Source organism: Rissa tridactyla, chromosome 6 (assembly GCF_028500815.1).
Source record: "Rissa tridactyla isolate bRisTri1 chromosome 6, bRisTri1.patW.cur.20221130, whole genome shotgun sequence".
NCBI classification, from domain to species: domain Eukaryota; kingdom Metazoa; phylum Chordata; class Aves; order Charadriiformes; family Laridae; genus Rissa; species Rissa tridactyla.
The window spans coordinates 5,882,956-5,895,584 of NC_071471.1; the positions used below are offsets into that span (position 1 = coordinate 5,882,956).

The following is a 12,629-nucleotide window of genomic DNA, read 5'->3' on the forward strand; positions in this document are numbered from 1 at the left end:
TAAACCTGCAAGAACTTGAAAATTAAGAAAGTATTTTTGCTAGAAGCCTGACTAATTCTTCCCCTGCTGAAGTAGTCCCACTCCATATTTAACTGTTTTAACTTTCAAGTAATTTTGGCTTCCGCATAAGATTTATTTTAGCCATTCTTTAACCTTGGGCACGTATTTATGTATAGCAGCTAACCTTGTTGCTTACTGCTCTAATTATTTAACTTTTAATATGTACATACATACATACATTAGAGGAGCAGTAGCAAAGAAGTAATGAAACATCACAACCTTTCCTGTAGTTGTGGAAGTTGCACATCGTGCACTATTTTTGTACTACGTAAACAAAGTTTATATTTCTGTAGGAGTTGGAGCTTTACACCAACTGAAAAAAAATATATTTCTCAATAAACAGACAACGCTTAAATTAAACTGACAAAAAGTCACACTTTAACAAGAAAATACACTTAAAAATAATCACAAAAGTTGTTTGAACCTTTGACGGTAGGTTAAGGCACGTACACAACTGATAAAAGGGTTTCAGCTTTGAATAAGACTTTATTGCATTTTGTACTATAAAACCTGAGATCATTCTGTTTAAAGCAAGTGTAAAATTCTAGTCATAAACATAAGCTGTAACTGAAAACATGTTTTTTGTAAGTAGTGGTCGTTACTTAAACCCGTACTTTCACATTAAATTCTCTGAACTGGCAGGTGCTTACTGGAACCCAGTGCAGCAGTGTGTGTGTCCCACACTGGTGCAGGATTTATTACAGTATTGGTAGACGTTGGACTTTTTTTCCACTGGTTGTATCTCTGGAGATGTTTCCTTGTATTATCTGTAAGGACACGGTCACAGAACGTCAGAGAACACGTTTCTGTCGCACAGCACTTATTTGTATTTTTTTCAGTCAGCAGCTCATTAACAGATGACAATTACTGTGCCTGGCTTATCAGCTGGCTCTGTGTTTTCATTGTTAAGTGGCATAAAGCAGAATTTCCAGCTGACAAATGGATCTGTAGACCACATCTCCTCTGTCAATTCAACATCATGACATCGACACCAGTACGCTACTGCGATGAGAAAGCTGTTGATGAAGTACAGCCAGGGGACGTTCATCTCCATGTAGGCTGGAATCCGAGCACCGAGAAACAAAATGATAATTTGAAGGAGAACAAAAGGTGCCCAAGTGCCAAGAAAACAGATGAGAAGTCTGGTCAGGAGCTGCCGCTTAAAGCAAGTGCTGTTGTTAGACACAGAGGAGAACATCAGAACAGGCTGACTGGCAAAGGAAACGACCCTGACAGATAGCAGCATGGTTAGAACTTCCTTCCGACAAGCCACGAGAGCCGTGCCTATGAGCAGCACCATGGCACAGGAGACCGAGTAGCTCTGCACGCTGGCATAGAGAGGACACTGATAAGGAGAAAAACGGTTCTGAATTTCTAGTCCTTCGTAGATAGCGGGAACTTTCAGAATACAAAAAAACCCTGACATCCATATAACAACCACAGCAAATACATACAGTAATCTTTGACCTCTTTTAGGAAATTGAGAGGTTTGGGCTATAGTCATGTAATAATCCAGACCAGCCACAAGATACACTGGGTAATGCAAAATGCCGTAGATAAGAGAAGTTATCTGAGTGAACAGGCAAACGTGGTACTTTGTAAATCGCACACCCCAGAGTGCAAAGTCCTCAAAATAAAAAATGAACAGTATACTCATCAGCAGCGTGAAATCGAGAAGTGCCAGTGAAACACAGAAGTTTCCCATAAAACTAACTTTCACATTTCTTCGCTTAACTTGCAACATGAAGAAATCAAGGAACACTTTTCCGAATATAATCAGGAGCAACATGCAGCTGATTTCCAGAGGTTGGTTGACCTGGGCGTAGTGGTACTGACCAGAACAATTTTCACAGAGAACAGCAGCCATCCTCCAACGGTGAGTATCAGCAAAGTAAGTATCACAGGGCACAGAGCTTCATATCTGAAAAGCAGAGGAAAAAAAAAGGTTTGTAAAAATTTATTTCTGGGTACCTCTACCAATTAGTTACTTCTCCATCATAGCAGCTATCAAATTTACGTCTGAATTTTCCAGGCTCCTTAACTAAGAGTAAATAGCTTCATTATCATATCATTATCAAGAAGCACCTAAATTTCATCTTCTTTGAATTACATTCTCTTGAGAGTTAAAAAGTCAATATAGACCTAAGTTACTTTACTAGCTACTTCCCTAAGGAAAAGTTCAGGAAATAAGGTTGGCTGTGTTTTTTTCCTTCAGGAAGCACGAGGGTCTTCCTGTCCAGTTGGGCAGAGGGATGGATGTTTCAGAACTCCTTCATATTTTGAAGAAATCAGATAACCATATAGGACAGAAATCATAGGAGACACAGGAGATGTTATAGTACGGCCTCACGGTTCATTATGCTCATACAATCTATAGAGAATTGAGACTGCTTTCTCCTGAAAGCAGAAAAAGTGTCAGCCCAACTCATCCTTTTTAGCTTCTAAAATGCTGGAACTCAGAGGCATTCCAAAGCACACATGCTTTATTAGTTAACTGGGCTTTTTTTGTTCATCCTTTCACAATGTAAATGTTACAACAGACACCTCAGAACAGCTGGTTTTTTCTCTTGGACTTCTGTAAGTTTCCTTGTAACTCTTTTCCTTGTATTAATTCCTAAGGAAAATGAACACAGGATGGCTTCGTATACGTCAGCAAGACATATTAGAAAAAGCCATACATACTTTCTTCTCTCTTTCCTAAAGAAGGAGGACGGTGTCAGCATTTTCAGCAACAGCAGAGAAAAGCTGAGAAGCCAAGGCAGCTGTAACAAGGAATTGCCTCTAAGGATCTCTCTTAACAGCAATTCACTTGTATTTGAATAAGACACCCGCATTTCTTACCGGCTCGGCAGAGTTAGTAACGTTTGAGTTAGTGCCTCCTGAAGAGCAGGATGAGAGGAACAGCCAGAAGCACTTGGCAGTCCAACTTGAGATGTAGCCACTGGCTACCACTGATCTCGGTTACAAGCCTACCGGGCTGCTTCACTAGTCATCTGTACATTTCATCCTCTAAAACCAAATACATTTTACAGTACAGCTTATAATAGCCTTCCAAGCGTATTTTCTCTTCATATACTGCTTGTGCGTGCAGAAAGGAGGAATCCAGCGCGCAAAACAAGCTGATACGATGCAAGCGATCGCTCAGACCCCACCGGTGTTATTATAACGCAAAATCACCTGTGCCCAGGTGAGGCCTTTGGACAGACCAGCGGCGGGGCTGAGGGAGCCGACCGTGCCCGCGCCCCGACGCCACCTCCCTCGGCCCCGGGGGCTCCCCGCCGGCCTCCCCCGGCCCCCCCGCCCCGGCGGGCTGCTCTCCTCCGCAGGGCCCCGGCTCCGCGCCGGGCTGCGAGAGACGGCGGCCGGGGAGGGAGCTCTGAGGGGACGCCCGGGCTGCGAGCGGTGGGTTCCCGCCCGGTTCGGCCCCTCCTCGCCCGGGAACCCACCTGCCGCGGCCGCCGCCCCTCCGCGCTCCTCCTCGGCGTGTGCTGCGGGGACCTTCCCCAGGCTCCCGCGCCGCCGCCACCACCTCAGGCGGCGGCCATCTCCGCCCCTCCCCATGGCACGGGGACCCGGGAGGGGTGGGGAAGGGAAGGGAAGGGCAGGGCAGGGCTCGGCTGCCGAGCCGGTCGGGTGGGGCCGGGCCTGCCCTGCCCGCCCAGCCCCGCTCCCAGCCGGTCCGGCCGCTCGGCGCCCGCTGAGGAGGCGCCACGGCGCCCGCCGGTTTCCCGCCGGGACGGGCCCTTCCCCACGGCGGGCGGGGAGCGGCTCATGTTTGAGGGAAAAACGACCGCTTTGAGGACAACGGTTAAATACGTTGTGTTTGGTCCCTCCCTCCACACACGCCCGCTGTCACTGAGGGAAGTCAAACGGCCCGGGCGCGGGAGGTGAGCGCCTGTCGTTAGCTGAGCGGCGAGGGCCCTCCTGGGGCCGCGGAAATCACCGTCGGTAAACATTTACCGTTCTAAGTGTGCGGCTTGTGCGTGGAAAAAAGGCAGCGGGGCGATGGCCGGGCGCCGAGGGCGCCTCAGAGGGTGCTGGCGAGAGGCCGGGACCTCAGGGCAGGCGGGCTGTCCCCCTCGGTCCTTGATGGCGGCGGTGTGGTGTGCGGCAGCGACGGCAAGGTGTGTCGTTTAGGAAGCCCTGTGTGGGTTTACCCACCCCTGTTGGATTTCATAGAATCATAGAACGTGTTGGGTTGGAAGGGACCTCTAAAGGCCATCTAGTCCAACCCCCCTGCAGTAGCAGGGACATCTTCAACTAGATCAGGTTGCTCAGAGCCTCATCCAGCCTGGCCTTGAATGTCTCCAGGGATGGGGCCTCCACCCCCTCTCTGGGCAACCTGGGCCAGTGTCTCACCACCCTCCGTGTAAAGAACTTCTTCCTAATGTCTAACCTAAACCTGCCGTGCTCTGGTTTAAACCATTGCCCCTCGTCCTATCCCTACATGCCCTTGCAAACAGCCCCTCCCCAGCTTTCCTGTAGCCCCTTCAGGGACTGGAAGGGGCTCTAAGTTCTCCCCGGAGCCTTCTCTTCTCCAGGCTGAACGCCCCCAGCTCTCTCAGCCTGTCCTCACAGCAGAGGGGCTCCAGGCCTTTGATCATCTTCATGGCCTCCTCTGGACCTGCTCCAACAGGTCCATGTCCTTGTGCTGAGGACTCCAGAGCCCTCAGCGATTTGGGACTCGTAGCCCTGTCGGTAAATTGTCACCGGTGTCACCCTTTGGGACTCATAGCCCTGTTGGTAAGTTGTCACCAGTGTCACCCACGCAGAGTCAGTCACAAGGAGCGGGGATGCTCATGTCCCTGAAAGTACCCAGCGGGCTCTGGAAGAACTAATTTCTGTTTCTTTTCTGGTCTCGCAGCTGGAAGAACTCTCGGCATGGATCTCCCCTCCGTGGGGAAGCATGTGGCTTTCCCTGGGGCGTGAGCCCATGTGAAATGCCCTGGATTTGGGGGCATCCACATGCATGTGACTGAACACAGCATGCTTCTAAATATGTGACAAATCCCCTTTTCGCAGTGTATCACTACTTTTGTCATTGATTAAGCCATGAAATAAATCTGAATATTGCAGAAGTCAGCCAATGGTGTATTTGCAACACAGTTCAAATGTTTAACATCATGTAATGGTTTTATAGAACATTTTAGGTTTTGAAATACAACACAAAATTGTACAAACCCATCAATACTGTATACTTATTCTCTTCCGCAGGGGAACTTAATATTTAACCGGCAACTATATTCTGGTAATGATACAGTTAAAGGGATGTACAGTAAATATTAAGGAATATCCTACTGTGAATGTTACCTTGGCAAAAAGAGTTTTTAGAAATGGCTCGCTCAATTCTGTCTTCCTCAGAGATTTTTCACAATGAAGAAATGGTTGGGAGAGAGCTTAGGGAATACCCGTTATTTGTTTTAAGGTAATGATGAATTAAAGTAGATAATTGTGAAAGTATATGTAAAACCTTTATAAATGGGTTGGCTTTTTAGCTTGGCCATCCTGTAGCAATCTACTTAATAGAATTTAAAAGTTCACAGTGACAGGTTTTTGTCTCCTCCAGATGAAACTACTAATTTAGTTTTCCATTTTGTCGTTTTAATTCCCATCCACCAATGCCTGTAAGATAGGAGCACATCCTGCCGCGGGCGTGGCATGCTGAGGGTCCCCAGCTGTGCTTCTCAAGTTAATTGGCAGTGGTTCCCTGATTGCGGTGTGGATGCAATATAGCTTTAAAGCTATGGCATCTTTATCTTTTCCCTTTTTGCTTTTGGTAATGCAGGGCTAAATGTAACAAGAAGCTTGGACGTCTGTGAGTTGGATGCTGCGGTACCTGCCCTGTGCTGAACAGTCTAGAGCCCGGTACTGCTGCTCCTCTGCCTCCACGCGATGCTCGTCTGGACTAGTTTGCTGGGCAGGAGCTGCTAGCGTGAGTCTCTAGATCTGGGAAAAGGCAATGTCTAACATCCTGCCTTTCCCAAACCTTAGGTACTGACGGGAATAAATGACATCTTTTAGATGCTTGCTGCAGATTGAACTGACTGAGAAATTTAGGCAGAACACCTGATTTCTGGGACCTAATGAGGAGAGCTAAACCTTTGGGAGCTTTTTGGATTTATTGTTTATTACTCAATTTAACCTGTCTTTTCTTGGGTCTAAACTTCCATCGTTGATGATAGAGCAGCTATGTTTTTAGTCTGTCTAGTGTCCATCGGGAAAGAAACATTTTTTATTGTCTTTCTTGCAGGGTGCAAATCCATGTGTGATCTGTGTGTACAAAAGTACCAAGTGGCTGGTAGGACCTCTTCTGAAAGCAACTAACTCTCTGGAATTAAATTCAGATGTAGATAGAGGTTGTTTTTTTTTTTTTCTTCCCCCCACTCCTTTCCTGGTTCATCGCCAGGATTAAACAGCTTCAGAAAAAAAAAAAAAAAGAAGTTTTAGGGGTTTTTTTTGTGGAAAACCAAGTTGATCGGTGTTAGAGTCTGAAAAAGTGTGAGAGCTTAAAGTAATCTCAGGCAGCATTCACATTGGCAATATTTACTTATCCAAAGAGTACTAACTAGGACTGTTGCATAAATTGCAATATAATAAGAAAATATTGACACCTGAGATGGGTATTTCACATTCTGAGCACCCAGTCCACAGCATGGTCCCACTCACAAGTATCTGAATGGTGATGTCCTCCAGAAGTAGCTCGTTTTCTTCTTCTTAGTTCTCATCCAAACCAGCGAAAGTGATTTTCCCAGTAGTAGCTAGTGAATTGTTTGGATGGTGTATTTCTGGCCTTTTTGTTTGTTTCTGATCACGGCTTTCTTCATGACTGCAGAAACTACTGTACTGGCCTGTGTGGGGATACTGGGATGGTGGAAATTGGCAACCAGGAGTGGAAAGAGAGGATTTAAACATTTTTTTTTCTGCTGATAAAAATCCTAATGAGCGTGCCCCTCCAGAGTATGCAGCTCAGTGTATCCGCTCCGTCTCGGTGAGCCTTCCGAGCAGGCTGCTCAGTGCGGCCCGCAGGAGCCCAAGTTACACCCTGCATTAATGTTGGCACTACTTCTTGGCTTCCCTTTCCCTCCACTTGTTTGAAAGCTCGCTTATTACTGACTGATTAGTCTCAAGTGATTGTTTTCTGTTCAGAGACTGCATTTATTCATGTGCAGCTGTAGAAAGGTTTAAGAAAATTAATTTAGATTTGCATGCAGGCAGCTGCGTGTGAAAATAAGGCAGGAGACCGCCTCCTCCAGGAGAAGGGTACATGAAACGGTACAGCAAAGCACAGAATCGTAGAATCATAGAATGGTTTGGGTTGGAAGGGACCTTAAAGACCATCTAGTCCAACCCCGCTGCCGTGGGCAGGGACACCTCCCACTAGACCAGGTTACTCAAGGCCCATCCAGCCTGGCCTTGAACACCTCCAGGGACGGGGCATCCATCTCTTGCAAAAGCTGTTGGTGCATTTTTCATATGATCATGTTGTGGTTCTGTGATGTCCCCTGTAGTCACAAGATATTTGCATAGATGCGTCCTTCCTTCTTCAAGGCCGTTTCCTGCTGCTAGTTGCTCGTATGTTGGGTTCTGTTGTTAACTTTAAGTGTAAGTAATTTTAGGACAAAGGGGAAAAGAACAAGAAAAAAAAATCCCTCTAATTTCAAATCTAACTCAGTCCGTTTCTGAAAGAAACAGAGTGACTGAATAAAGTTAGTGTCCTCACAGAAGACTGCGGACCCCACAGTTCACTGCAGCTTCTGAAGTAACTTAGAAAGACCAATGGGTAGAGTTTCTGCATGTTGCTTCTGCTTCACCCTCAGTGCTGCCTGATTTAGGGCCAGGAGGTTTCCTTCGGACAGACGTAGGTGTAGATAATGAATACAACGTATTTACCATTACGCGAAGGAGTATGAGGGCATGCTTCCTATGTAGTTAGCAACGAATCTTTACTTTTCCCCAGTTCATCCTGTTTGGGCTGTGTTGTGCTTCAGAAGCTATTTGCCACCTGCCCCTTTATTCAGTTGAATAGAAGGAATAGATTTTAAGCTTCACCTTTGTGTATTTCAAGAAATCTTATCCTGACATCTTGGACACCTCGAACCATGTTGGGAGCAAGATGGGGAGATCGAATGCATATTTATGCATTTTGATGTCGTGCGTAGGGAAAGCCATACACTGTGAAGTGAACTCCTGGAAAAAATTATTATGAAAAATCAATGTCCTAAGCAGCAAGGAGTTGGGCTGTGACTCTGTTTGGAGATGAACGGACATAACAGCCGTGAGCAGAGCTGGCAGTAGACTGCGGTGAGCGCACAATGCTGTCTCTGGAATACGTTTGTACGTGGAGATGAGTGCCGATCTGATACAGCCTTTCCTGTGCCCTTTTCTCTTTCCTGGATGTGCCTTTAACTGGGTGTTGCCAAGCTGAGCATGTTTAATGCCCTATTAGGTTTTATGCCTTGTCAGCATAGGATCAGCAACCAGAGTTTTGCAATGGCTGATGAGCAAGTGGTTGTGGAGTTGCTGTTCCTGAAAGGCTGCATGTCTCAGAAAGACAGTATGGTGTTTATGAAGATTTTAATTTATTAATTAAATCTTTAACTAATAAAATGTTTAACTGACTTTATTTTTTAAAGAAGAAAATACTTGACCAGTGTCCCATTTATAAGATGTTTTCATTTACTTTTCAGGAATCTTTTAAAAGCACAGACAACGTGCATTTGGATCTTGATTTGACTCACTCAAGGTGCTCATCGTAAAAGTAACAGGTTTGTTCTTAGGAAGTTCTCGTTGAGAAGAAACCGTAAATATTTCCACAGTAATTTTAATTTGAAGGCATCTTGTTATAGAATTCTAACTCTGCCTATTCAGTGGAAATCTAGTAAATGCAGTACATAGTTGATGCCGGCCTTGGTGCACTTTTCAGAAGTAAGGTTTCCTTGATCTGTGTAACCGCAGCGCGCTTTGACTCTGCAAGGTGAAACCTTTCCTGGTGCTCATCATGACACTGCAGTCTTTTTGGGTTTTGCTTGTCTTTGACACGGAGAATTTTTCAGCAACTAGAAGAAAGATGGGAAGTGCAAGGCTCTGAAAACTGCATTACTTGAACCAGTAATTTATAAACCCCAATTCATGGCTTGCTGGTGACAAGAAATTACAAGTGTTAAGACTGAAGCCAACATAGAGTGCAAGGTGCGATCCTACTCTCATTATGTTGTACAAACAACAAAACGGAGCTAGTAATCTTCTAGAACCTTGTAATATATTACTACCTCCCACTAGACTTCACTTTTAAACAAATTCCATGGAGGCGTTGTCATTTAAAAGGAAGCTAAAAAGGGGGAAAATGGAATTTCAATCCCACCCTCAGTCTGAAGAATTCAAAACTACATCTTCTAATTCCTAACAAACAAGCAGCCTTTCTTAATTATTGGTTGAGGACTCATATGCCAGAAAGAGAAAATAAGAATTTACTGTTAAGGCTAGTGAGAGTCCCTCAGGACTGTTCTCTGTGTTTCATTTATTGGCTGGTAAAGGTGAACTGCAGGAGTGTCTCGTGGGCACCGACATCCTTTCCTGGGTCCAGGCTACAGAGTACTTTCAAGGATCATAAGTGTAGCCTTTTCTGTGTTTGTTTCTGTTTTATATGATGAGATTTAATGGTGGTTACCACCTGTAGAGAATCCTTTGATCTGTATCTAAAGCATGATTAGTGTTTACCGACTGCTGTTAGCCCTCTATTTACTTTGACTTGTACTGAAACCGTTTGCATAGTGCTATTACTAACTCTAAACTAACTCCTCTCTCAAAAGTCTTTTATCATAAAACAATTATTTTTCTGAGTGATTATTATTTTCACATAAAAAAAAAAAAAACGCGTGGAAAAAAGAATGCCTGCTGTGTCAGCCAGTAAGTAATGGACTCTTTGTGGACACAATCAGGAAATGTGCCTTTTGTTTTCCTGCACCTGTTGCTGTATTACAGATAAAATCATCCAATGTTTTATTAAATAAAACGAGAAGCCCTAATGAAATTGTACCAGCCGTTACCAGGAAGTCTATTGAAAACATTCAGCAGCTGCTCAGTCCCAGTTCATTTACACTGATAGGATTGTTTTGTCCTTCTCCTTATGCTCTAAGTGAGAAAGCTACAGTGCCGCGCTGGTGTACAGCAGAGCCTTGGGCCATTTCACACCGCTCTCCCCTAACTCCTTTTGAGGTATTTGATCGGAATCAGTAACAAATCATGCTCAACAGTTGAGTACCTACGACTTGTAAATGTTTGCTAGATAGAAATCAGTGTCCCGGTTCTTACAGATAAGTGTTTCTAGACCCTTACAGCAGAGTGGTAAAGCAGGTAAAGATCTACCGTATTATTCTGACTTTATAGAGAGGGATTGATCACAGAGGTTAAGAATCAAATCACGCAACCCTTCTTATTAGACAAAATACCGAGGAAGCCTGAGGAAGCCTCTGGAGGGAGCTGGGGGTCATCCTTGCTCAATATAGTTAAATATCACCACTCTTTCTCTAAAGGTCCCTACCGGAATTGATCTCTCTCTCTCTTCTGTATTTAAAAGTCAATACGTGTATCACGTGGCTGTGCTGGCAAGTAGGTAGAGACTCTTTTGCAGAACAGACTGTAGTTCCTAACAAGAGTTGCCTAATTTAAACAAAAAGGTAACCCTGGCGGTAATCTCCATGCTAAATACCCAACAGTAGATCTTACGTTAAAACCACGGAGAAGTTGCACCATAACCATAGTTGCTCTGGGTATTGGAAAATGGTTGTTAAAGACTTTCTGGTAAAAATAGTGTAATAAAGAATTTGGTTCAAACTGGCATGATTCAAACATTTCCAGGCTTGTTTTTAAAAAACGCATGAGAAGTAGTTGGGTGAGGTGTCAGCCAAGCAGTAAGTGCTCGAGCCCTCCAGTCCCTCAGCCTCTCCTGCTGCGGCGTTCCCTTCTCAGCACCCAGCGCCAGCAGAAAAACTGTCACCAGAGCCGGTCTCCTGTCCCGCTTCTGTGATTGTGGATCTCCTCTGAATTTATCCCAGTGCGACTCCATGAAGAATTTAGACTCAGGTATAAGGAAGTAAGGCAAACACAATCTTTCTAGAACACGAAGAAGTAATATGTATAGAATCTGTACGTATAGAACCTTTCTAACTGAAAAGTTGGTCTGAAATTGCGTGCTGCAGTGTGCCTCAAGCAGTTGGCGAATGGCTTTGGCATCCCCAGAATCAAGTCACGGCAGGGAGGCCGCTGGCTCTTGGGATGCTCTGTCTGCTCTGCTTTGCTTTGTTTCACAGCCTTTTTGAGCCCGTCCTGCCAGTGTTCTCAGCCAGTGCGAGATGGCCCTTCTCTCCTCCTCCGGCACCAACCTGAGGAGGAGGGGTGGAAGAGGGAAGTGAATTTGGAAGGTAAAAGGACTCGGTTCTCTCTTAATAAATAACTTAAGGCCAGAGCATCTTTCATGGAGCACTTAAGGGCCAGTACCGGTTTAAAATCACCAATGTTGCCATTGGATCCACGTTAGGAGTCTGCAGCTCTCTGGCTTTACAGCCTCGGCACCTCCCTGGTTCCTGGGGCCACGGCCACGAGCTCCTCCAGCCCGGCTGGCCCAGAACCGGGCATGTGCCGGGAGCGCCCCAGGTCTCGCACAAGTAACATAGTGTTCCTTGAAATTCCTGTCTTTTACCCCAAGCTCATGGCAGCGCATAGCAACACAGGGCACCTAGATCAGAATAAGGCAACTTTGGGGGATGGGAAAGAGGGGAAGGACGTGTCCCTGTGACGAGCAGCCGGGCTGTGTCATTTACAGTCAGGCTCACAGTGGCCAAGAGCTTGTTTAGGCTCTGGACCACTTGGTGATGGGGCAGCCGGTCTGCCGTCCTCACCGGCGCGTCTCCTGGGAGGAAAACTGTAGGCACTGATAAAACTTCTCCACAGCAGTCTTTTTTTCCAGGTGGTATTTAGGTGTATTTTATTTTGTAAATTGCTTAGGTTTGTGGCTGGGGTATGTGAATTGTGGTGCGGGGATAGGAAGGGGCAAACAGCTCAGCAACCGCAGGAGGGAGAAGGAAGCAGCAAGGCAAGGAAAAGGGTTTACTCCAAACTGAATCTGCCAACAGGGGTTTCCAACTGCTGCCAGCAGAACAACTGCAGCTGGAAGAGGATGTTTCTCTCTTGCCCAGCGCTTTTGGTGCCAGCTGTGAGGTTTGAGTATTACTTTGCTGTCATTGTGAGCCTATTAGAAAAGATTTATATTCTCAGAGGAGCTGGAGAGCAACTCTGCAAGGCTCTGCCGGCTTAGGGCCGCCAAGAGAAGTGCAGGTGGTTGCAGGAAGGAAAATAAGGGGCTAAGCCAGGCAGGTATATTTTCCACATTTCTACATTTAATGTTTACATAAGGCAGATGCTTCTGTCAGCCTTCCTCCTGATCTAACAAAAGCGGGGCAGGTCCTGGTTAAAGCTTAATTTAAGAGTTGACTGAGGAACTGAGACATTCTCTATTTTTCGTTATCTGCCCTTTTTCATGCTGCATGATGCTCTGTGAACTCCACCTGGTG

General features: G+C 45.6%; 1 protein-coding gene across 3 annotated transcripts; it reads right to left on the minus strand.

Moving 5' to 3' along the window:
- Positions 1–43: 43 nt before the first annotated feature.
- GPR160 (G protein-coupled receptor 160) lies at positions 44–3,642 on the minus strand. Of its 3 annotated transcripts, XM_054204385.1 has the most exons (3): positions 3,507–3,634; positions 2,902–3,069; positions 44–1,981 (listed from the first exon to the last, which is right to left on the minus strand). In XM_054204385.1, the coding sequence occupies exon 3, from the start codon at positions 1,925–1,927 to the stop codon at positions 911–913; it is 1,017 nt and encodes a 338-aa protein (XP_054060360.1). In that variant the 5' UTR covers positions 1,928–1,981; positions 2,902–3,069; positions 3,507–3,634; the 3' UTR covers positions 44–910. The 3 variants fall into 3 exon arrangements, with proteins under 3 accessions (XP_054060360.1, XP_054060361.1, XP_054060362.1); XM_054204386.1 differs by lacking the exon at positions 2,902–3,069 and having other exon boundaries at positions 3,507–3,642; XM_054204387.1 differs by lacking the exon at positions 3,507–3,634 and having other exon boundaries at positions 2,902–3,209.
- Between the last annotated feature and the right edge of the window lie 8,987 nt (positions 3,643–12,629).